The sequence below is a fragment of the Leptopilina heterotoma genome, unplaced genomic scaffold, assembly GCF_015476425.1.
Source record: "Leptopilina heterotoma isolate Lh14 unplaced genomic scaffold, ASM1547642v1 Lhet_219, whole genome shotgun sequence".
In the NCBI taxonomy this organism is placed as follows: Eukaryota; Metazoa; Arthropoda; class Insecta; order Hymenoptera; family Figitidae; genus Leptopilina; species Leptopilina heterotoma.
The window spans coordinates 184348-209464 of record NW_025110936.1 but is presented as its reverse complement, the minus strand read 5'-3'; the positions used below and the strand labels follow the sequence as shown (position 1 = coordinate 209464).

The 25117-nt window shown below is 23.3% G+C and overlaps 3 protein-coding genes and 2 non-coding genes across 14 annotated transcripts in view; 3 read left to right on the top strand and 2 right to left on the bottom strand.

Moving 5' to 3' along the window:
• The window catches only part of LOC122501958 (calcitonin receptor-like), a 314998-nt gene that overhangs the window by 285989 nt on the left and 3892 nt on the right, over positions 1 to 25117 (top strand). For all 8 annotated transcript variants that reach the window (XM_043611762.1, XM_043611765.1, XM_043611767.1 and 5 more), the window contains 5 exons: positions 6137 to 6247; positions 22381 to 22487; positions 23667 to 23758; positions 23896 to 24022; positions 24291 to 24517. In XM_043611762.1, the coding sequence (XP_043467697.1) occupies positions 6137 to 6247; positions 22381 to 22487; positions 23667 to 23758; positions 23896 to 24022; positions 24291 to 24517 (664 nt within the window). The remainder of the gene's footprint in view (positions 1 to 6136; positions 6248 to 22380; positions 22488 to 23666; positions 23759 to 23895; positions 24023 to 24290; positions 24518 to 25117) is intronic.
• Positions 885 to 6248, bottom strand: LOC122501953 (UDP-glycosyltransferase UGT5-like). 2 transcript variants are annotated; one of them, XM_043611753.1, is made up of 7 exons: positions 6135 to 6248; positions 5700 to 5888; positions 4594 to 5120; positions 4054 to 4476; positions 3359 to 3590; positions 1845 to 2070; positions 885 to 1256 (listed from the first exon to the last, which is right to left on the bottom strand). In XM_043611753.1, exons 3-7 carry the CDS (start codon positions 5008 to 5010, stop codon positions 971 to 973), a joined length of 1584 nt encoding a protein of 527 aa, XP_043467688.1. In that variant the 5' UTR covers positions 5011 to 5120; positions 5700 to 5888; positions 6135 to 6248; the 3' UTR covers positions 885 to 970. The 2 variants fall into 2 exon arrangements, with proteins under 2 accessions (XP_043467688.1, XP_043467687.1); XM_043611752.1 differs by lacking the exons at positions 5700 to 5888; positions 6135 to 6248 and having other exon boundaries at positions 4594 to 5622.
• Positions 6974 to 20705, bottom strand: LOC122501940 (esterase B1-like). Of its 2 annotated transcripts, XM_043611733.1 has the most exons (9): positions 20371 to 20701; positions 13184 to 13352; positions 12171 to 12462; positions 11383 to 11568; positions 11068 to 11270; positions 10678 to 10834; positions 9867 to 10181; positions 9626 to 9770; positions 6974 to 7278 (listed from the first exon to the last, which is right to left on the bottom strand). In XM_043611733.1, exons 2-9 carry the CDS (start codon positions 13313 to 13315, stop codon positions 7113 to 7115), a joined length of 1596 nt encoding a protein of 531 aa, XP_043467668.1. In that variant the 5' UTR covers positions 13316 to 13352; positions 20371 to 20701; the 3' UTR covers positions 6974 to 7112. The 2 variants fall into 2 exon arrangements, with proteins under 2 accessions (XP_043467668.1, XP_043467667.1); XM_043611732.1 differs by lacking the exons at positions 6974 to 7278; positions 9626 to 9770; positions 9867 to 10181; ... (3 more) ...; positions 12171 to 12462; positions 13184 to 13352 and adding an exon at positions 15180 to 19394 and having other exon boundaries at positions 20371 to 20705.
• Positions 21472 to 21593, top strand: LOC122501978. The gene has a single exon (XR_006301599.1). It is a non-coding gene; the product is annotated as a U5 spliceosomal RNA (small nuclear RNA).
• Trnat-ugu lies at positions 21887 to 21961 on the top strand. Its single transcript has one exon. It is a non-coding gene; the product is annotated as a tRNA-Thr (tRNA).

The following is a 25117-nucleotide window of genomic DNA, read 5'->3' as shown; positions in this document are numbered from 1 at the left end:
GTATCAAATTAAAATTATTATTTTGTAGCAAATTAAATTTATTTTGCAGCAAATTAAAATTATTTCCTACCAAATTCAAATTAAAATTATTTTGTAGCAAATTAAATTTATTTTGCTGCAAATTAAAATTATATTGAGCCAAATTTAAATTATTTTGTAGGAAATTGAAAATTTGAATCGAATTGAAATTATTTTGTAGCAAATTAAATTTATTTTGTTACAAATTCAAATTATTTTGTACCTACAAAATTCAAATTATTTTTTAGAAAATTAAAATTTTTGAACAAATTAAATTTATTATTCAGAAAATTAAAGTTATTTTGCCTACCAAATTCAAATTATTTTCTACCAAATTCAAATTTTGCATTAAATTAAAATTACTTTCTACCCAATTCAAATTTTGCATCAAAAATCAAAATAAATTTAATTTGCAGCAAATTAAAATTATTTTCTACCAAATTCAAATTATTTTGTAGAAAATTAAAATTTTGAATCGAATTAAAATTATATTGTAGCAAATAAAAATTTTATATCAAATTAAAATTATTTTGTACCAAATTCAAATTTTGCATAAAATTAAAATAGTAATTAATAGAAAGTATTCTACCAAATTAAAATTTTGCATCAAAATAAATTTAATTTGCTACAAAATAATTAAAATTTCGTATCAAATTAAAATTATTTTGTAGCAAATTAAATTTATTTTGCTGAAAATTCAAATTATCTTGTACCAAATTAAAATTATTTTATATGAATATTAAAATTTTGAATCGAATTAAAATTATTTTGTAGAAAATTAAAAATGTTTGGTAGGAAATTAAATTTATTTTGCAGCAAATTAAAATAATTTTATAAATTAAAATTGTTTTACTTTTTAAAATAAAAATTATTTTATAGATTAAAATTTTGTACTGCATATTAAAATAGATTGAATAATTTCTCTCTCTCTCTCTCTCAATTTTTTAGAATTTTAATCCTTCTTCTTATGGAAACGGAATCTCAAACTGAATATATATTTTAGCATGTGAAAAGAAATTTTTAGAATAAGAAATGACACGTAAATTATTACGAGAGTAGCGAGAATTAAAATTCCGTAAACGTCCAGTAATTCCAATTGATGCCAGTACAAATCGATTGCTGGCGATTTTAACGAATCGGCTCCATTTCTAATTATGTATTCAATCCAAAAAATTGCCGTCTCCGTTGCACTCATTTGTCGATCTCGAAATAAACGAGATGCACGTTTTGCCGCTTGCCTGCAATGAAAATTATTTTTATTACCAAAATAAAATATTAAAAAATATTTTCACATAAAATATTTCAAAAAATATTTCTAGGAACGTTAAACAATTTTTATGAAAATAAGTTATTATTACCATTTTTTGTAAAAATAATTTTTAAATTCTGTATAGCAATTGTTAGAAAATTATTAGGTATTAATTATGAATATTATTTTATTAGAAAAATGATTTCTTGTTTTATTCGGGAATAAAAATTTTTTTATTAATTTTTACTTTTTTAGGGAATAAAAATGATTGATTTTTTGATTTTTATTTTATTAGGGAATAAAAATTGTTTTATTAATTTTTACTTTCTTAGAGAATAAAAATTATTGACTTTGTTTTTTTTTTACTTTCTTAGGGAATAAGAATAGTTGACTTTTTGATTTTTACTTTCTTGGGGAATAAAAATTATTGATTTCTTGGTTTTTATTTTATTAGAAAAAAAAATAAAAATGATCAATTTCTAGATTTTCGAATTTGAAAAATTGTAAATCGTAAATTATGGAATAAGAAAATGTTCTAGAAAGGAGAATTTTTACATTTTTTGTAACATAAACTCACTCGTATTTAGGATCGTAAAGAAGTTTATTTAAAGCCTCGTCCAAATGCTTCTCGGTCATCTGTTCGTAATTTAATTTCACCGCCAAATTTTTTGACATTAATAAATTAATATTCATCATTTGATCGCCAAATAATGGAATTCCAATCATTGGTACTCCAAAGTACATTGCTTCATTTATGCTATTTAGTCCACAGTGAGTTATAAAAATACGAGTATTCTTGTGACCTTAAACAATTACAAAAACAATTTTTTTCTAATAAATATTTATAATATATTAATAAATAAATCAACAGTAATATTAATCTATATTAATAATCATCGTCATCTGGATCATCGCAATTCGAAATTAGTTTTTATTTCTTTGCTTTTTTGTTTCCTAATTTTTTTAATAAACAATTTTTCTTTTTCTGAAATATTTTTTAATTATTGTATTTACATTAATAAAAAATTAAAAATAATTATTTTCAATGAATTGAAAAAAACTATTAAAAATTTATCAAAAATTTTGAAAGTAATTGAATTTATGATAAGAATTTTATTATTTATGGAAATAATTGAATTTCTGTATAGAATTTTATTATTTATGAAAATAATTTAATTATTATAGAAAAATTTATCAAAAATTTTGAAAATAATTGAATTTCTGAAAAGAATTTTATTATTTATGATAATAATTGAATTTCTGATAAGAATTTTATTATTTATAAAAATAATTGAATTATTATAGAGAATTTTATTATTTATGAAAATAATTAAATTATTATAGAGAAATTTATCAAAAGTTTTGACAATAATTGAATTTCTGCATAGAATTTTATTATTTATGAAAATAATTAAATTATCATTGAGAAATTTATCAAAATTTTTGAAAATAATTGAATTTCTGATAAGAATTTTATTATTTATAAAAATAATTGAATTATTATAGAGAATTTTATTATTTATGAAAATAATTGAATTATTATAAAGAAATTTATAAAAAAAATTTGAAAATTATTGAATTTCTGCATAGAATTTTATTATTTATGAAAATAATTGAATTATTATAAAGAAATTTATAAAAAAAATTTGAAAATTATTGAATTTCTGATAAGAATTTTATTATTTATGAAAATAATTGAATTATTATAGAGAAATTTATAAAAAATTTTGAAAATAATTGAATTTCTGATAAGAATTTTATTATTTATGAAAATAATTTAATTATTATAGAAAAATTTATTGAAAAATTTGAAAATAATTGAATTTCTGATAAGAATTTTATTATTTATGTATATAATTGAATTTTTGATAATAATATTATTATTTATGAAAATAATTGAATTTCTGCATAGAATTAAATTATTTATGAAAATAATTGAATTATTATAAAGAAATTTATCAAAAATTTTTGAAAATAATTGAATTCCTGATAAGAATTTTATTTTTTATGAAAATAGTAATTGAATTCTTTATGAAGAATTTTATTAAAATTTTTTTCAAATAATAAATAATAATGAATTAGTAATATTACGCAAAACTGGAATCTGAGGAATCCATGGCATGGGCAGAACATTGTCCGGTAAGCCTGGAGGAAGTTTACTTCGATCCTTAATCTTCATCAAAACTCGAACAGGTGAAATTTTAGCGAACGAAGCGTAAAGCGAAAATATTTTATCCTTCATTAGACTTTCCACAATTACCATCGATCCCAACGTGAAGAAAACAACGCCTTCTTTGCTTTCGTCCATCCAATTCTTTAATTCCTAAAAAACAACAAAAAGAAATTAATCCTCGTTAACAAAAAAATTAATTCTCAAAATTCTAATTAATTTTTTTTATAAAAAGAATTTTTTTTTATTTTAATACAAAAAAATTCTTTCTTCTCAAAGAAAAAGAGAAACTCACGATTGAAATTCGTTCATCGTTAGAGTTTTTTTCTTTACCAAAAAAATATTTTTTATTAAAACTAAAATTAAAAGAAACTCACGACAGAAGTTTGTTCATCGCTAGTATTTTTTCTTTAAAAAAAATATATTTTAGATTAAAATTAAAACTAAAAAAAAACTCACGACAGAAATTAATCGTTAGAATTTTTTTCTTTATCCAAAAAATTGTTTCGATTAAAATAAAAAAATAGTGATGATAAAAAAATTTTTTATCGCAAGTATTTTTCCTCTTTCTAAAATTTTTTTTTTTAAATTAATAATAAATAGAAAAAAAACTCACTGAGGAAATTTTTTCGTCGTTTTGTTCAACTTGTATGCCACCAATTGGAATTAGTGCCGGTGTATTTGGTCGTATGCCAAATAAACTTTGATAAGTATTGACAAATATTAGCGAAACATTTCTCTCGATTTCACGTATATTCGGAATTTCGGGAGTCAAATGTTTTCGCATTGCTTCAGTTTGATATTTCTCCGTGAGTTGATAAAATTTCAATCTTGCAAATTGCGTCAAGAAGGTATTCCTCAAACGATCCCAAAATGTTGAAATTTCGGCATTTTCCATATAGAGACTTACTGCCAATCCTGGCGCAATTGGATTTCCAATACTCTCGTCGAACCATGAAAATTGTAAAAGAGTCGAAATTCCCACCACTGGAACTTTCAGCGCAAAGCCCAAACCGAAGAAACAATTCTCTGCGGCCGCCTGAAAAATTAAATTCCTTATTTCAAAATTTATTTAATAAAAATAAAAATTTTATTTTTTTTCGACAAAATTAATTTTTTTTTAAACAAAAATAATTAATAATTAAAAAAAAATTACCTCTGTTATAACTAAATCATAAGCTGGATCATTGGGTAGATTTTTGAGAAATTTCTCAATTCCCTTCAATCCGAGTAAATCGCATAATTTATTGCCACAATCTCTGACAATTAAATCAACAATTTCTGTATTCGCCACTTGTTTCGCTTGATTTGCGTCCCAACTATTTGATATTTTCTTAAATATTCCTTCTAAACTGATAATTCTCGTGTAATTTTTAATTGGTGTTTTTAAATCGTAATGCGAAATAACGTCCACCTGATGACCGTGACGTGCGAGAGCTTTTGTTATACTTTCAAAGACATTATTGTGACTTCGCGAACCAAATGGAAAAACGCCGAGAATTCTGTATGTGTTACTCACATTAATTGCAATGTTAAATAGAGAGAATAAAAAAAATAAATTAAAATGTCGCATTTTTTCGTTGTCTGCAAATTTAGAGATGTAATTTAATTTCTTCCTCACGTTCTCTTCTCTCACACATATTGTTTCAGTAATCAAGTGTAATAACAGGTTTTTTTTATTAACTGAAAATGAAGCAAAAAAAAAAATTAATACACTGGATTTAATTAATTTAAACTTGAGTTTGAAATTTTTTGAGGAAAATTAATTTTTCTGTTTGAAATTCAGATTCAAACTGAAAGAGTAAATTATATTTTAGCTACGCAAAAAAATGTCTTTAAAAAATGTAAATTTTTTTTTGCAAAGTCATTTTTTTTCTCTCTTTTAAATTGATAAGGATTAATTTAGCATAATATTAACATAAGAATTTTAGGTCAGTTCTTTTTACTCCCTTCTTCTTTTTGTTAATTAACTTCCTTCAATATTCTCAAAGCACCATCAGAGGTTTTTTTCAAGTTTTCCGAAGACGCTTTTCGTGTAATAAAAAAAATTATCCCAAATATTCAGATTACTTTTTAATTTTTATAAGTAACGATGGGAAATTTTTCTTTTCGAATTCTCCACTTTGTAATGAATTATTAAGTTCCCTATTCATGAAGTTTTTTGTTCTTTGATAAGAAATGTAGAAAATATTGTCAATGTAATGTCCCCTTTTTTTATGAAAATTCAAATAATAGAAAAAGTTGAAAAATTATTTTTCTAACCTCTTTTTTTCTGTTTACAAAAAAATTAATTAAAAAAAATAATCTGTCACAATTGTTTCTTTCGTGTTTATTTAGAATCCTTGGAATTTTATTTATTTCGGAATAATTCCCATTGTAATTGAATTATTTATTTTTCATCATTCTTCTGGATTAATCTAGCGTAATAAAACTTCAAACAAATCTCCTTGGCTGGAAAGAAAAATAAAATATTTCAATTAAATTTTCTCTTGCACATGAAGGAAATAATTATGAGTTTTATCTGTAATTCAGCTTTTATGTCCAATTAAATATAAATTAAATAAATTCTTCCATCCAAACTTATGATTTTTCTTCTATTGTATGAATTAGAGAAAAATAGAGAAAACAGAGAAAACGAAATTAATATATGAAAAATAAAGAAAAAAATATATTGAACTAAAAAAAATGTTACTTTACAGAGCCTTATTGTCCCGCAATTTTCGATGGCTGGTCCTGTTGGTCGACGACTCCTGCAGGAAAAGCAGCGATTACCCAATGTCCTGATTTCATCACTGGCTTCGATCCTACTTGTGAGTACTTTCCAAAATTATCAGAAAACAAATAAAATTACATGGAAATTAAAATTATTAATTAAATTAATAACTATTTTGCTATTATTTTGCAAATTAAAAAAATGGAAATTTACTAACAAAAGAACTAATTTCTTTCTTCTTCTTTGGTGAGAATTCTCATCAATTCAATTTAATAAATTCTATTTTAATTTTTCTATTCTATTATTTTTTAATATTAATTCTTTAGTGAAGAATAAATTCTTCTTCTAAATAAGAAGAAAGAAGTCAACATTAAATAAATAATATTATTGATAACTAAATAAATAAAAATATTTTTCCAAAAATTCTCTCAATGGGTTTTTAAGTATTGAAAATATTTAGCAAAATCTTTCGTTTACTATTTTCAAATATTTTTTTAACAATTGACAATTAAATTAGTTTTAAGTTTAAATAATCTAATTAAAATAATCTAATTAGATAAAAAATGGAAATAATCTAATTAAATAAGATGTAAATAAAAATAATCTAATTAGATATAAATTGAAATAATCTAATTAAATTAGATAAAAATTTAAATATCCCAATAAAATTAGATAAAAATTGAAATAATCTAATGAAATGAGATGCAATTTAAAATAATCTAATGAAATTAGACATAAATTAGAATAATCTAATTAAATTATCTTTACAACTTATTTTACACAACAGTTCTTTTGATCTCGTGTAATTAAAAAATTACGTAAATTCATTATTATTATTTACAATATTTTTATAAAAAAGTAGAAATATCTTACAATAATTAAACACGACTTCTTACCACAACTCAGATATCAAAAAAGTATAAATTGTTCTTCTAAAATTTTTTTTAAAAATGCACCAAGAATTAAAGTTTATTTCTTAATTTTCTTCGTGTTAAAAATAATTGTTCGCAGCTTGGAATTGTTTCTAATTTCAAATCTTTTTGAATATTTAGACACTTGAAATGTGTAGTATCATCAACTGGCTCCCAATTCAGAGGAATCTCTTCCGATGCCATCGGCGTTGGATTTCTGAAAAAAATGATTAATAATCAATTTTTTCGTCGAGTAAATTTTTAAGTTTCTTTAGAATAATTATGTTCCTAAAGTTCCAAATGAAAATAAAAAAAAAATATCACATTTCTCGACAACAGATACATTAATATCAAACAATCCGAAATAAAATTTTAAAAAATTTAATAAAATTCATAGCAAAATTTTAATTAGGTATTTTTAACATTTTTTTAAAAATTCTCTTTAAAATGTCAATTATATTTATAAATAATAAAATTCTTCTCCGAAATTCAATTATTTAAAAAAAATTTAATAAAATTCTTCTCTGAAATTCGATTATTTTCAAAAGTAATAAAATTCTTCGCAAAAATTCAATTATCTTCAAAATTCTTTTTAAATTCTCCTCAAAATTTCAATTATGTTTATAAATATCAAAATTCTTCTGCAAAATTCAATTACTTTTAAAAAAATCTGTTCAAAATTTCAATTATAAATTTAATTTATAATTTCTTTGTGAATAATAAAATTCTTTTCTAAAATTCAATTATTTGCAAAAGAATTTTAATAAAATTCTTGTCAAAATTTCAATTATCTTTATAAATAATAAAATTCATCCTAGAAATTCAATTATTTTCAAAAGTAATAAAATTCTTCGCAGAAATTCAATTATTTTCAAAATTTTTTTTTTAATTTCTCGTCAAAATTATCATTATTTTCATAAATAATAAAATTCATCATGGAAATTTAATTATTTTCAAAAGTTCTGATAAAATTCTTTGCAAAATTCAATTATCTTCAAATGTAAGAAAATTCTTTAGAAAAATTAAATTATTTTCAAACATTTTTTTTAAATTCTTCTCAAAATTCCAATTATTTTTATAAATATCAAAATTCTTCTGCAAAATTCAATTATTTTTAAAGATTTTTTAAAAAATCTGTTCAAAATTTCAATTATCTTTATAAATAATAAAATTCTTCTCCGAAATTCAATTATTTTCCAAAATTTTAATTATATTTATAAATAATAAAATTCATTCTAGAAATTCAATTATTTTCAATTTTTTTTAAAATTTCTCTTCAAAATTTTAATTATCTTCATAAACAATAAAATTCACCCTGAAAATTTAATTATTTTCAAAATAAAAAAAAATATATATATAAAATGATAAAATTCTTTGCAAAATTCAATTATCTTCAAAAGTAAGAAAATTCTTCGCAGAAATTCAATTATTTTCAAAATTTTTTTTTAAATTCTTCTCAAAATTTCAATTAACTTTGTAAATATCAAAATTCTTCTGCAAAATTCAATTACTTACTAATTATTTATAAATTTGTTCCCGATAATTCAATTATTTTCATAAAAAATAATTCAAAAATTATTTTTTTTTATAAAGTCTTATAATATAAAATAATGATTTTAACACTCGATCCTCTTTAATTATTATAAAACATGAAGACATCGATTGCTCCGAGTCGAAGACTTGGAGTGATCGATTTCTTCATGTTTTATAACAATTTTTTATAAGTTGTTTAATTTCAAAAAGGTTTGAATTTGAATCTTTTGAAGAATTTTAATTCCTATGGAAAAATAATAATTAAATATTTATTTAAAAAAGAAGTTATTGATGTTTTTGAAAAATTTGAAAGACATTTGTAAATATTATGTAACAGAACATTTTTTTAACTCAAACTTTTTTCTTTCAATTTTGAAAAATTTTTAAAATTACAGTCGTATTTTACTAAAAAAAAATCTCGAAAAAGTCGATTAGTCGCATTTTTTCACAAAAAAGTCGAAAAAAAGTCATATTTCCTTAGAAAAGTCGAAAAAAGTCGAAAAAGTTTATTTTAGTTAAATGTAATTTTAATTTTTCTTTATTTCAACAATTTTGCGTGACGTATTAAAAAAAAATTAGATTCTAACTGTTAATTTTAATTTTGTCTTTGCTTCGTGGCAATCGGTAATTTTTTTGAAAATACATATTTACATTGGTGAAAAATTTCGTTCAAAACTCGAGGATCATAGGAAATTCTGTTATTGAAAATTATTATTCAAACGAATTTAGATTATCCTAAAAGCACTGAACGATTAAATAAACGAAAATTTCTTTCTTCTTGAAATTAAATTTATTACAACAATTTTGTGTCACTAAAAAAAAATTTTGACTATCAAAAATAAATTATAAAGTCTAATTGTAAAAATTAAGACTTTTATTACAATGAGTAATTATTTAGCGAAAACATTTAAAATAAAAAATATGTCGTTCATTTAAACGTTCAAAGCAAGTGAATTGTTTTCAATTTTTTAATTAATTTAATTAATTTTCCAATTTAAAATTTTTTTCTATTATTTTTAAATTTAATTTACCCCGTTTTTGCAAAGTCAGTCCACATTTTCGTCATTCTCTCCATTAATTTCCGCTCAGTTGCATCGGTCAACGGCGATGGTAGTTCCAACATTTTTAATGCTCCAATGTGAAATAAATATTGTACTTCGTCAAAATGACAAGCGCCTGAAAGATAAAAATTTTCCACACGTTAAGAAAAAAAATTCCACTATTAAAAAAATAAAAGAATTTTTTTTAAATCTTCATTAAAAATTGTTTTACCTGGCTCACTGACGCTGAGAACTTTTTTCATAAACGACGCTCCAATATCGTGGGTGAACTGATACATAAAAGGTGAAGTCCCTTTTTTTTTAATTTGAACTTTAGCCACATCGTGCAATCCACTGACGAATAACGTATCGCCAACCAAATCCGCATATTCCACTGAACATTTCGAAGTTATTTTTCTATTTCCAAAATAAAATTCACGTAATTCTTGTAGCGTTATGCCTCTTTCTTTCAGCCAATCGACGAAACTCGGATGTATTAGTTCGGGGAATCGCAAATCATATTGTTCAAAGTTTTTCTCGTTCATTCCTAAAAATAATACCAATACGAAATTAATTAATTTTTATTAATTATTGAAATTAATAATTTATTCTATTTTTTGTGAACAAAAATAGTTACAAAAATTTTTCTCTAAAAATATAGTAAAGAAATAAAATTACACTTTTTTTATTCCTGATTTAATAATTCATAACTTTAGTTGAACGAAATTAAAATTTAAATTAATTAGACGAAAAAAAGAAAGATTTTTCTAGTTTCAAACGTTCAAATAAAGGACATTTTTTTCTACTTCGTTTAATTTGTATTTTTTTATTAAAAAATTAGTGAATCAAAAATTAATTTTCGACTAAAATAAATGTTTTGTTTTAGTTAATTTTATTAGTTTTATTTTTTATTTGGTAATTTTTTTGAAAATATTTCAGGTAATAGAAATAAAATTTCGTCTACTATTTGAACGTTCAAAACTTTAGGAGAATTATGAAAGAAATAAAAATATTTCTTGTTAATAAATTATGAATAATTCAACCTGCGAGCATAATAAGTCCTTCTCGCGAATTGTAGCCAAGCATCAAAGGAATTTTAATTTCTTTTAAACTATCAAGAGATATTGGATAAGGCATAAAAGGATTTTTTGATTTATTATCCGTCGTCGGACCACTGGTGAAATGCAATCTAAATCTCTCCTGAAAAAAATTAAACATTTTTAATCTTTCTAGAAGTGGAAATTAATTTTTTATAATTTTTCCCCTTTTATTTAATTTAATTCAATTTATTTGGTTTTAATTATTTTTTTTTTACTTTCATTTATTTTATTTTGTTTGATTTTATTTATTTTCATTTATTTTATTTTATTTTTACTCATTTTTATTTACTTATTTTAATTAATTATTTAGTTTATTTTAAATTTTTTACTTACCAATTTAGTGATAACTGTCGTTTGGGCCTCGATTATTTTGTGCGAATCGACAGTCTTCAAAAATTCCATCATCTCCACGGGATCCGTTGAATTGTTTCCCAATTTTTTTGTCAATTTTAAAGCATAATGCATTGGATTTTCGTGCATATTCGCCCAAGTATTGTTGGCGACGCCACTTTGACAAATTGCTTTATGAAATAAACCTGTTGAATTTAATTAAACATTCAAAGAGGGTGGTAAATTTTTTTGTTTTTTTTCTCTCTCTCTCTCTCTCTCTCTTTAGTGAAAATAATTCCTCTGAATTTTCAATTTTACCTTTCGCCAATGGGGATTGAGTTAAATAATGTACAGAAGCGCCTCCCGCACTTTCGCCAAATATTGTAACATTTTCTGGATCGCCGCCAAATTTTGATATATTCTCTTTCACCCATTGAAGTGCAATTACTTGATCCTTTAGTCCTTGATTTCCCGGCACTTCTTCAATTCCCAGATTAAGAAAACCTGCAAAATTACGAGGTTAATTAAATTAAAATGAAAATTAAAATGCAAAATAAAATTTAAAATAAAAATCAAATTCAAATTAAAATGAAAATGCCAAATAAAATTCAAAAAATGAAAATTAGAATGCAAAATAAAATTCAAATTCAAAATAAAAATAAAATTAAAATGCAAAATAAAATTTAAAATAAAAATCAAAATAAAATTCAAATGAAAATGAAAATGCTAAATAAAATTCAAAAAAATGAAAATTAGAATGCAAAATAAAATTCAAAATAAAAAGAAAATTAAAATGCAAAATAAAATTTAAAATAAAATGAAAATTAAAATGCAAATTCAAATTCAAAATAAAATTCAAAATAAAATAAAAATTAAAATACAAAATGAAATACTAAATAGAATGAAAATTAAAATACAAAATAAAATACGAAATAAAATGAAAATAAAATTATGGAATAAAATGAAAAAAAATTTTGAAATAAAATGAAAATAAAAATATAGAATAAAATAAAAAAAATTCGAAATAAAATACAAATTAAAAATGGATTTTTCGAAAGAGTTTAAAATTGAATATATTTTTTTTCATTAATTAATCGGTTTATTACCTAAGACATCGAGTCGATAATTCATAGTCACGAGAACTATTTTTCTTTTGAGAAGATAATCGGGTCCATATAAATCTTCATTCCCTGATCCGAAAAGAAAAGCTCCTCCATGAATCCAAACCATGACTGGCAGGGGAATTTCATTTTCTACAGATTCTGTATAAACATTCAAATAAAGACAATCGTCACTTCCATGAATGGAGTTTGTGATTTTATCAAATTGAGCGCAAACATTTCCATGCTCAATTGCATCCCTCACGGCCTTCCAATTTTTCGTCCACGGTATTGGATCCTAATTTTGAAAAAACAGAACATTATTTAGATTTTCGTTCTATTTTCTTTATTATTATTATTGAAAAAATTATTTTTAATTTTTCAGTAAATAAAACGATTTCTAATTGAAAAAAAAATTTTATTTCAAATAAATAAATTTATTTATAATTTGAGAAATAATTTTTAGTCCTTCAATAAAAAAAAGGATTTATTATTCAAAAAATAATTTTTAATATTTCAATAAATAAAATAATTTATTGAGATTAAAAATACTTTATGAGATTCAAAATAATTCATTGAGATAAAAAAGTAATTTGAGATTCGAAATAATTTATTGTGATTAGAAATAATTTATTGAGATTCAAAATAATTTATTGAATTTCAAAATTGAAATTCAAAAATAATTTGAGATTTAAAATAATTTATTGTGATTAGAAACAATTTATTGAGATTCAAACTAATTTATTGAAATTAAAAATAATTGATTCAGATTCGAAATAATTTCAGGGTCAAAATAATTTATTAAAATAAAAAATAATTTTTTGATATCATAAATAAATTATTGAGATTAAAAATAAATTGTTGAGATTAAAAATAATTTTTTATTGATAAATTCCTTTTTGAAACGATTTTTAATTAATAATAATTAATAACTTTATATTACTTGTCATAAATGACAAGTAATAATGACTAGGCGCTTATAAAGGGGAAATGGTAATTTATTATTATATGAAACATACTTGAAATCGTAATTTGCCTACAGGCGGTTCGGCGTACGGTATTCCTTTGAAAGAAAAATAGTTTCCACCAAGGACATTTGTCCTCGCAAGGCCTCGAATTAATCCAAATTTAGTTTGTATTATTTTATGCATTGTCCTCTCCTTTTGCTTTCGAAATAAAATTTATTCTCTGTAAATAAAAATTATTATTCTCCTCGAAGCTATAAGCACTGTTATAATCAGCAGTTCGCTACTTTGCCCACAAAGAATGACGTAAAAACCGGAATTTCAAACATTTCATATAATATTTTATCTTTGTAATTGGAAATTTATTTTTAATTCTGATGAGTCAATTGGAAAAATAAAAAAGTACTTTTTAAATCAAAAAATAAACTTAAAATAATTTTTAATAATTTTTCTTTAATTAAATAATAATCTCAGAAAATGAAAATAATTTTTTAAATGAAAATAATCTCTAAAAATTAGAAAATAATTTTTTAAACTTAAAAATATTCTCTAAAAATTATAAAATAATTTTTTTAATGAATAAAAAATAATCTTCCAAATTAGAAATTAATTTTTTTAATGAATAAAAAATATTCTCAAAAATTGAAAAATAATTTTAACAATTTATTATAATTACACGTTAGCATTGTGAGCATTCAAATTGATAAAATTTGTTCTATTCTATTTAAATATTTTCACAAATTACTGCACTAAATTGTAAAATAATGTAAATTCAACAAATATTCAGTTGAGAATTAATTTTTTTTAAATAGAAAATATTTTTTAATTAAATAAAAAATTAAAAGTAAAACAAAAATATTGTCGTTTGTTTCTACGTTCAAAAATATTTAGGAACATTAATTAAAAAATAATTTTAATAATTGAAAGATAATTTTAACAAATTGGAAAATAATTTTACCGCAATTAAAAATAATGTTAACAATTCAAAAATAATTTTTAAAAATTAAAAAATAATTAAATACAATAGGCATTCCAATAATAAAAATGATGTAATTTAATTCAAACTCAAATTCAAAATATTATTGAATAAAATTAAAATAAAATTTAATCATTCATTAATTTATCAGCACTTATTAATTAGGTACTGTTCGTTTTGAGTTATAAAATTTAATATTTTTAAATTTAAACAATTTTTAATTTTTTAATAAATAATACTATTGTTAATATTGCAATAAATTTAGAAATAACATTAAAATTTTTTTTTACTTTGTCTTTTTTTGTAAATTAATATTTCCATATATTGATAAAAATAAATTAAAGTAATTACTAATCAATAATATCGAGATTGTTCAGAAACGAAATTTATTATGAAATATTTAAAGCGTAAAATCAAATTCTAAAAGCCATCAGGAATAATATTATAGAATACACTAATATAAAGCCATATAAACAATTTTATTCATATTCAATTAACAAAGTGTGGTATTTAAACTCTTGATCACAAAATAGCTGCTTATAATAATTCCTTAATTATTATTATTTTTTAAAATAATATTTTCATTCCTTATAAAAATAAACAGTGTAGTTAATAATTTTTACATAGTTTTTTTCAAAAGTGTCGCTAAAAAAGTTTCACGCATATAAGCAATCACGCAAAGATTTTTTTTTGGGAAAATTTTTCATTTCCTAAAGCTTTAAGTTTGATTTTTTGTTAATTTTAGTTTATTTTTCTATTTTTTAAAATATTTTTTCCTTAAATTATAATTTCTTTTTTTTGTATTTTATGTTTTTAATTAATGTACTTAACAATTTTTTTTCACTGTTATTTAGTTACAATTTTTGTTTTCAATATTATTTAGTTATAATTTTTTTTTAATATTATTGTTACAATTTTTTTTTCAATATTTTTGTTACAATTTTTTTTTTCAATATTTTTGTTACAATTTTTTTTCAATATTTTTGTTACATTTTTTTTTCAATATTTTTGTTACAATTTTTTTTCAATATTTACTTATAATTTTTTTTTAAATTTATTTATCAAAAAAGTGCTTAATTTATAAAAAATTATAGAATATTTACTATTTTTTTGGTATATTTATATAAAATAGAAAAAATATTTTTAATTGCAAAAAAGCAGATATCTTGTTTTTTTTAATCTTTTCCTCTAAATTCAATTTAGAGGCATTTATATTAGAGACTGTATTTAATTTATATATATTCGTAATTCGTATCGTGAAATTGTAAACTCGTATTTTTATCGGAAATTATTGACACACATGTCGCCAAATGTTTTTAATAAAAATTCTCAATTTTCTTTTTTATTACTCTTTTTTGCTTCTAATAAAATGTGATGATGCAATCCGAATATTTTAATTCAAAAAATTAATTTAAAAAAATTAATTATAAAAATTAATTCACAAAATTAATTATAAAAATTAAGTCACAAAATTAATAATAAAAATTAATTCAACAAATTATTTTTAAAAATTAATTTTAATTTTAATTTAAAAATTGATTTAAAAAATTAATTTCAAAAATTTTTTTTTAAAATTTTTTTAAAAATTTTCGAGAATTTTTATTTACACACTTAATTATTTCCACGATAAACATCATCCAAAGTAACGTCAATTATATGATTATTCAAAACTGTCTGAACTGTTGGATGATTCACTTTACGTAATTTTTCCACAATATTTTTATACATATCATCTGAGATTTTCGTATGAAATTCAGCGAAAATAGTTACGGCAATAATTGACGAATAAATTTCATTTAACTCAATAAACGATTGAATCACCGATTTAATTATATCATTATCGGTATGCATTTGACTTGAATTTAAAAATGACGCTAAAAATTTGCCAATTTCACAGAGCATTTCAGGGGAAAAAATTGCAACAATCGACGATAATTCTTTTCCAATCGTAGTAGCAAAAACTTTTCCCTGAAATTCCGATTCCTTTAAATGAATACCAAAGTACAATAATAAATATGATCGAAAATCTTGAACCGGTGGTATGGATTTTTCAAACAAATTAAAAAGTGCCTTAAGTATTTTTACATCACCATCTTTGGTGTAATACAAATCGTTGACAAGTTTGGAAAATAATTCTCGTATCGGATAGAAACGACAATTATCCGAATGTGATTTATTCCAGTTTTGATTAATAACCGTTTGCAATAAATTACAAAAATACGTCAAACGAGTGTCGAGTTTATTTTTATCATTGAGGAAAATTTGTGTCGCGTACACACGACCAGCTTGGAGAATCTCGATATTATTCTCAAAATTAAAAGTGAAATTTTTCAATAAATATTGACAATATTCTTCGGAGAAAAATTGACAATGTTCGACTTCTAATTGGGAGAATAAACGTAATTTTACGGAAATTAACGAACTGCTTTCGCCAAGTGTTATCAATTTTTCGATTCTCTGTAGGGAAATTTGGAAATATTTCTCTAAATAATCATTGGGGATTTTTGAGAGATTTTTTAGTAGATCGAAACATTCACGATCGTCAACTTTTAAGGTTTCTATCATATTTTTTATTAAATTCCACGTTGCCACCGATGGTTGAGTGCAAAATAATTGATAACTTTTTTCGAAGACAATTTCACGGATTGATTTATGGGTTTCCGTGGTCCACATATGTTGGAGAAATTCGTAGAAATTTGCCGAGGGTGAGACTACGGATAAAAGACGAATTGCGTGTTTTTTGACGGAAATTGGTTTGGAAATTAATGTCAAGGCAAATGCGGTGACCTGATGGACCGAGACACGACGAGCGATGTTCATCAATGAAGTCACGCCGAGATGTAAATAATCGCCTTGGCAAAATTTCGCGACTAATTCCAAAGGTGGTGGGGGATTTAATTCATTGATTGCTGGCGGAATTGAAGAAGCTTGCGAGTAAAGATTTCTCGCATCGTCTCCATCGATGTCCATCCTTTCCGAATTTGGCACTAGGTGTTGAATTCTTTTCTCAAATTCGCTCCCCGGAAGTAGGAGAGCGAGAATCATTATCGAATTATCATTTCCCTCGGATAATTTCCTTAACGTCTCTTCTAGAAATTTGATTGGAATTTCCGAATACCAGATGGATTTTTTAAGGAATTTTCTTGTATGAACGTAATAGAGATTCTGCTCACAACTTTCCAAATATTTTTGCCAGTTTTGGACAATTTTCTCCGGATTTTTCTTGAGTAAATTCAAGCCCTCCTGTTTGTCCACTTTCGCAATTTTTTCCTCGTCCGGAAACCATTCCCGATATAATTCCGGTTCATTCTCAGACAAAATTTCCCTGACGTCTTCAATTTTGTAGTGATATTTAAAGTCCTCGGTGTGAATCACTTTATTCAGTTCATCCAACAGCCAGGGATAGTTTTTAATCGTGAATTCCTTCTCTAAGAATTTTTGTTGATTTTTCATGGCGGACAATTTCATTCTTTTGTTGTAATCGTAAATATCATTGACAAGATATTTTATCGTATCCAATTTATTATCCTTCCACGCTGTATGATCTTCGGGAAATTTACGCGGAATAAGATCGAGAAATTTTTCTAAACAAATTCTCTCGAATTTGGGATTTTCTTTGATTATATTAAAATGACTGTTCCAACCAATTATTTTTAATTCGGCCAACATTGTCATTCGGTCATCAATGGAAAGATTGTTGATTAAATTGTAGTGAATTGATTTTTCCAAAAGTTGCTCGGAAATTTCTATTCTCTCCATGAGAATATTCTTCACGTAAGATCTCTGTATCATTTCGTTTAAAATCTCCCAGAATTTTTTACTCATTGTCTCGAGGGGGAATATTTTCAAAAGATTGTCATAGAAAATTGTCCAAAAATACGAGACTTCATTGCGATGTTTCGATGAAAAGTATTGTAGAACTTGAATCAAATCATCGTCATTCTGATTAACTTTACAAGTGTATAATAATTTTCCAATGAGAGGTATTCGATCATCAACTTTTTTTGATTTCGACATTTCGTCCTTTAATTTTGGTATTGACTCGTGTGATGGCAAATAGCAAGTCCAACATTCGTCCCAATTTTTCCAAGGATTTTTATCGTCAGTCTCCTTGAGTAATTTTTGCCTAACGATTTTAATTCGATCTTCGCTTGGCAACATCAGAAGCATTTTTACCGTCACTTTATTGTCCAATGTCAAAAGATCGATTCCATAGACATTTTTGAATGTGTTCAAAATTAAGGGCAATTTCATTTCTGGCGATTGGAATTCAAGATAATAGAGAATTACATCAAAATTGAATTCATCGGATTTTTTTGGAAATATATTTCGGAACATTAATTCAAATTGTTCTTTATTTAATTTTTTCGTGACAATTTTCAACGATAGTAAGGGGAGAAATTTTTTCGGTGTGTTTATCAAATTTTCGAGACCATTTTCGCTTTGTAAAAAATATTCCGCACATTTTTTTCCCAAGTTGACGTTCAAAGAATTTTCTCGTGAATTGATAATATCGATAAAATCGTTAACGTGATTTTTGATTAATTTCGGTAAAATGTCGCAGTAATCTTCGATATTTGCAGCGTTTACAACACGTTCATTGCCTCGAGACGGAGAACCAAATTTGAAATAATCAATAACCAATTGCGGATATTTGGAAAATAGACGATTTATCAATTTTTTGGGTAAATTGATATTTTTGTTTTTGACAATTTCCGCGAGATAAGTTTCACTACAAGCTGATAAGAGTGGTCTCGCTTGCTTTAAATTGTAAAGTTTCTCCAAACCCTCGTAAAATTCTTTCGCTAAATCATATTCTTTTTTGTGTCCCAAACATTGTGACAAACGTTTTATAATATTTGTTCTCGTATTCACGGACACTTCGGGGAAAATATTTTTCGAAAAATAATTGAAATTTGTTATCGATTTTAAACTTCCGTCAAAAAACCAATCGGCTTGCAATGCTCTATTTATAATGACAGCGTCATCTGATTTGAACGCTGTGACAATATCTTCCGATTTTTTTTCTTTTTTTGCAACTTCCGTCGTAATAAGCGGTTCCAAATCTTTGGGAATTTCCGATCCGTATATTGTTTTTGATTTTGAATCACCCGGTACTTTTTTATGCTCAATCGTTTGATTTATTATTTTATTGAGAGATTCATACTTTTCTTTGGCCGTTTTTCCCGGAATTCCTTGAATTGCTTCCAAATATGGTGATTTTGAATCCATTTTCTATTTTTTTCTGATTCTTGTCAAACTTTTCTCTCTTTGCTCATCAATGGAAACCTTTAATTAATAATTAAAATCTCTGTATTAGTTTTTTTTTATGAAATTCGTCCTTTTTTTAAATAATAAATTTGGAAAAGCCAATTGTCAGAAATTAAAATTTCTTTCAAAAGAGAAACTCTTTCAAAGAGAATTTAATTCCAACAAAATGAATTAAATAAAAAAAAGAATTTTATTCAAAGAGGGAAATTCATAAACGGAATTATTCAATTTTCAGGACTATATTTTTGAAAAATAATTTCTCCGTAAATTCACATTTTTGAAACGAATTATTTTGCAAGTTTGTGAATTAATTTACAAATAATAAAAATGTCGATTTTTCGTTCTTTTTCGGATGTAAAATTTTTCCTGAAAGTATTTTGAAAAATAAATTAAATGCAGCTAAGAAATATTTAAATGTATGGAAATATTAGTTTACAAAATATTAAATTTTCGTCATTAGTATAAAAAAAATTAACTTAACATTAATAAAATTAAATAAATAAAAACTAAAATTACATTACTAAAGTTATTGCTAATTGACTCTCCAAAGTTCTGTCTAATTTTCACAAATGAAAAAAAATTACAAAAGAAAACGATAACTTAGTTTCTATGATTGTGAAACTTATCAGGTGATATAAAAAGCCTTCGAGAAATTATCGCATAATTTGAGGAAAACTTGATAAAATGTTTTATTTGAAATTTAAAATATAAAAAAATAAACATTTTCAAGTATTAAAAACATTTGAAAAATGACAAAACGAAAATAATTTCAAACTATTTGGAAAAAACTCAAATAGTAAAACCAACAGAATAATTAATATTTTTAGTATTTATTTGTATTATTTTATAAATTGTTAACAAGCCATATTATATGTATACGTGTATATATTATTTAAAATTATGACTCAACCGGCTAAAAAGATTTGAGGTTAAGATAATGAAAAAATGCGTCATATTTTATAGATTTTCAATAGAAATAAAAAATAATACGTACAATAATATCTGCTTCGTTTCAATTTCAAATAGAATTACATATAAATTTGTAGAAACTGCGAATTTCTTTTCAAAAATTATCCAGAAAAAAAGGAAATAAACCAGACGTCTGCACAAAACAAGATAGAATAACGGAATTTAATGGGCGTGTCATTAACTGTGCGCATTCGCAAAACAATTGTAAACACTTTTTTGCAATATATAGTACACAACACGTATATATTTAACATTCAACTTTTATTCTTCACTTCTAAATTAATCAATACTGCTCAATAAGTAATTGCTTTTTAATAAGTTCATTATCAGACTGTTACTAACCTATAAGTGACAAAAGTCAAACCAGAGAAATCAGCTTTACACTAAAGTAAAACTGGTTGCCTATGTACAGGAAAATTGGGGAAAAAAAATTTGTAATTATTTTATGAATTAATTAATGAATTTAATTAATTTAAACAAAAAAGACAAATAATTCCGTGAGAGAGATATAAGATTATTGACTTATCGTATAATTGTTTTCAAGATAAATTAATCTATAGAAACCGTTAGCTTTGGAAATGTGCCCTGTCTAATTAATATGCATCAAAGGGATATGCTTCTAAGTCAATTATACTTCACTTCCAAGCCATACTAGATTAGTTTTACTAAAATGAGTGACCTTAATTCCACATACAATTAGAAGTATCCTTATCTTAATTACCCTTCTGATTATTTGCAAAAAAAAATATACCTACTTTACTTTTATAAAAGTGTATGCACTCGATAATTATTTTAAATACTTCTGATTAGAGAGAAAAAATTTCTGAACAAAAATGCCTGGAGAAATATTTAAAGAAAAGTAAATTTTAATTAATGTTTAAATAATAGGATTTTTTAATTTTACTATAAATAATTATGGAATTAATTTTTTCCATAATTTTAAATTCAAAAATGAAATGGAAATTCAAAATTGGCGCGCTTTTGATAGATGATGTTTTTTGGGGCGGTGGGGGTTTAAAGGGTGTACTTTAGTTTCTAATTTCGATGCTAGGGGGCGGAAAACATTTCTCTCGCAGTTAGCGTGATATTGCTAGGGTATAAATAGGCGGCTGCTCGAGTGATTCAACAACTCTGGTTCCCCTTCAAAATGCGTATAAATCTTTCGCCTTTTACTAAAGATTTCCGTGGAGGGGAACACTGATGAGTCTTAACTCTAATTTTTTGTGTACCCTGCTATTAAGCGGGGTCGTATAATAATTAAAACATAAAAATTCCCCTTCTTACCTAATTTTCTAATTAGTAAATTAGTTTCCTAATTTTTAATTGGTAAAAGTTTTTATTTATTTTTTAATGTTTTTTCCGAATTTTAAAGTTTAAACTAGTTTAATATTTATTGTGTTCTATTAAATTAAGTAAATCCGTATTGATTATTGCAATATATAGTAATAATACTGAAATTACATTTTTCTTGCGATTTTTATTTTTCCTCCAGTTAAAAAATTTGCTCATTCTTAAAAAAGTTAGAAACAATAAACAATCAAGATCCATTAGCTCAGTTGGTTAGAGCGTCGCGATCTGTTTTGCGAAGGACGCGGGTTCAATCCCCACATGGATCATTAATTATTTTTTGCAATTGCAAATTATTTTTTGCAATTGCAAATTGTTTTTTGCTAATATAAATAATTTTTATTTAAACGTAATTTTTAAATTGATTTACTTTCGTATTTGACGCTATACAAATAAAAGAATAGTATTTAGACCAAAAACAAAAAAATTAATTGAAAAATAAAAAAATTGCAAAAATTAATTACAATAATATTAAATAAAAAAATGCTAAATTAATTGCAGAACTGCAAAATTAATTATAATTAATTAATAATAATAATAATAATAATAATAATAATAATGAATAATAAAATGCTAAATTATTAACCGTATAATTGCAAAAACGTAATTGCAAAATTATATTAATTAAAATAATTCCTTTTTGCTAATTAATTTTAGATCTATTATTAATTTAATTTCAATTTTTCAGTGACGGCATTTAAATACTGCGAACCAAATGGAACATGGTTTCGACATCCGGATTCGCAAAAAATTTGGAGCAACTACACAACTTGCGTCAATATTGCAGATCTTGGTGTAGGTATAATATTATTTTTTTAAAATAATTTTTATCAGTAAAATTTTCCACCTCTGAATTTTAATATGAAATATAATATTCTTGTTTTCTATTATAATGGAGTAATGGAGAGAACATGTTTAAAATGAGAAATGAAATTTAAATCCTTTCAAAATGATAAAAAAAAAATTGGATTAGCGTTTTTTTTTATTTATTTTGTATGAATTTATCTCGAGTATAATTAAGTGAGATTTATTTCATATTTAATTTTAAAAAACAAGTAAACAACTATATTAAAAACTGCAGAAATTATAATTAGATTTAAAAGAAATATTTTTTTTTCGTTTTCGTTTCTTTCAACTTATTTGCATTTTGTTTTCACTGTTTCTTGAAATTTATCAATAATTTTTATTATGGTTTTCCTTCCTAATTATTTCCACTGATTATTAATTATCAGTAAAATTGTAATTTTTATATTTTTTATACTACTTTCTAATTATTTTCACTGATTATTAATTATTCGCAAAATTATAATTTTTATTCCCTTGGATAATTTTTCCTACATTTTTTTTCACTTATTATTCATTATTGCAAAAATTATTATTTCCTTTTTCGATACTGTTTCCAAATTATTTCCACTGATTATTAATTATTAGCAAATTTTAATTTTCATCTGTTTGATCATTTTTCCTAATTATTTCCACTGATTATTAATTATCAGTAAAATTGTAATTTTTATATTTTTGATACTATTTTTTAATTATTTTCACTGATTATTAATTATTCGCAAAATTATAATTTTTATCCTTCTGATAATTTTTCCTAAATTTTTTTTCACTTATTATTAATTATTGCAAAAATTATTATTTCCCTTCTTTGATACTCTTTCCAAATTATTTTCACTGATTATTAATTATTAGTTATTAGTAAAATTATAATTTTCAACTTTTTCATAATTTTTTCTGATTATTTCCACTGATTAGTAATTATTAGCAAATTTTAATTTTCATCTGTTTGATCATTTTTCCTAATTATTTCTACTGATTATTATTAATTATTACTAAAATTATAATTTTTATTTTTTTGATACTATTTTCTAATTATTTTCAGTTATTAATTTTGACCAAAATTATAATTTTTTATCAATTTGATAAAAATTTCCCAATATTGTTAATTATTATATTTTTTTTAAATTACAGTGGCAACAAGATCTAAATATTGTCTACGAAGTCGGATATTCAATATCATTGATCGCTCTATTAGTGTCTCTTGGTATCCTGATATATTTCCGGTAAGTCATTTATTATTCAGTGAGAATTGTAAAAAATTCTAATTATTACAATTGGAAATATTATTTACGTTACATAAATAAAATTTCTCTTAATAAAATTGAATTCATTTATAATTTCACATACTTGGCGCTTTCAGAACTTTAAGATGTACCCGGATAATCCTTCACATGAATCTATTTGCATCTTTTGCCGTCAATAATGCACTGTGGTTAATTTGGTACGGATTTATTGTGGCAAATCCCGATGTTCTTTTAAACAATGGAGTGAGTATTCGATTGACCCAAAGAATTCCCTGTCAATAAAAATAGAATATTATTTCAAAATTAAAAAATTAATTATACCAAAGAAGAAAAAAATTTGCTTAAGTAAAAAAAAATTTATTTATTAAAAATGTATTTAATTCATTAGGAAAAAATAATTTAGATACTAAATTAAATAGTATTTTCGATTGAATAATAAATATTATAAATAATAATATTTATACATTACTTTATAATTATAATATTTTACCTCAATTTTTTTTTCTTGTAGATGATTTGTCGACTTCTGCATATAATTCTCCACTACTTTTTAATCTCAAATTATTCCTGGATGCTGTGCGAAGGTTTTTATTTGCACACAATACTCGTGAGTGCTTTTACAAATGAGCAAAAACTATTGAAATTACTCGTGAGTTTTGGCTGGTTTTTTCCAGGAATCATCGTGATTGTTTATTCGATATTGAGGATGATAAGCGATGATCCAACCGATACAACTCAGTGAGTTTTCTTCTCTTTTTTTTGCAAGTAATCATCTACTTTCAGGAATAGAGAAACAAAACCTGAAAAAAAGAAAATATTTATTTAGAAAATTATTAAATTGATTTAGAAAAAAAGAAGCTGAAAGAAAAAAATATTTATTTAGAAAATTATTGAATTAGTTCAGAAAAAAAATCTGAAAGAAAAAAATATTTGTTTAGAAAATTATTGAATTAGTTTAGAAAAAAAGCTGAAAGAAAAAATATTTGTTTAGAAAATTATTGAATTAGTTTAAAAAAGAGAAACTAAAAGAAAAAATATTTGTAATTAGAAAATTTAATTAATATTTATTTAATGAATTTAAACAATTTTTTTACAAGTCTTATTAAACGAAAGTAGGTAAAAATTCCTTCCACTTGAGAAAATGGAGAAAAATAATAATTTCTATTTATGAAAATTCCTGTATTGAAAAGTTAAATATTCATGATCAGACCGCAGGCTTGATACTATCAACATTCAGGATGAAGAATTCGATTAGGTCCTTTCTACAGAGGCTGAAGCATCAAACCCATCATTCTCAAAGCAAATTGAAGGTCCTCTGAGAGGAAATTGAATTTACTA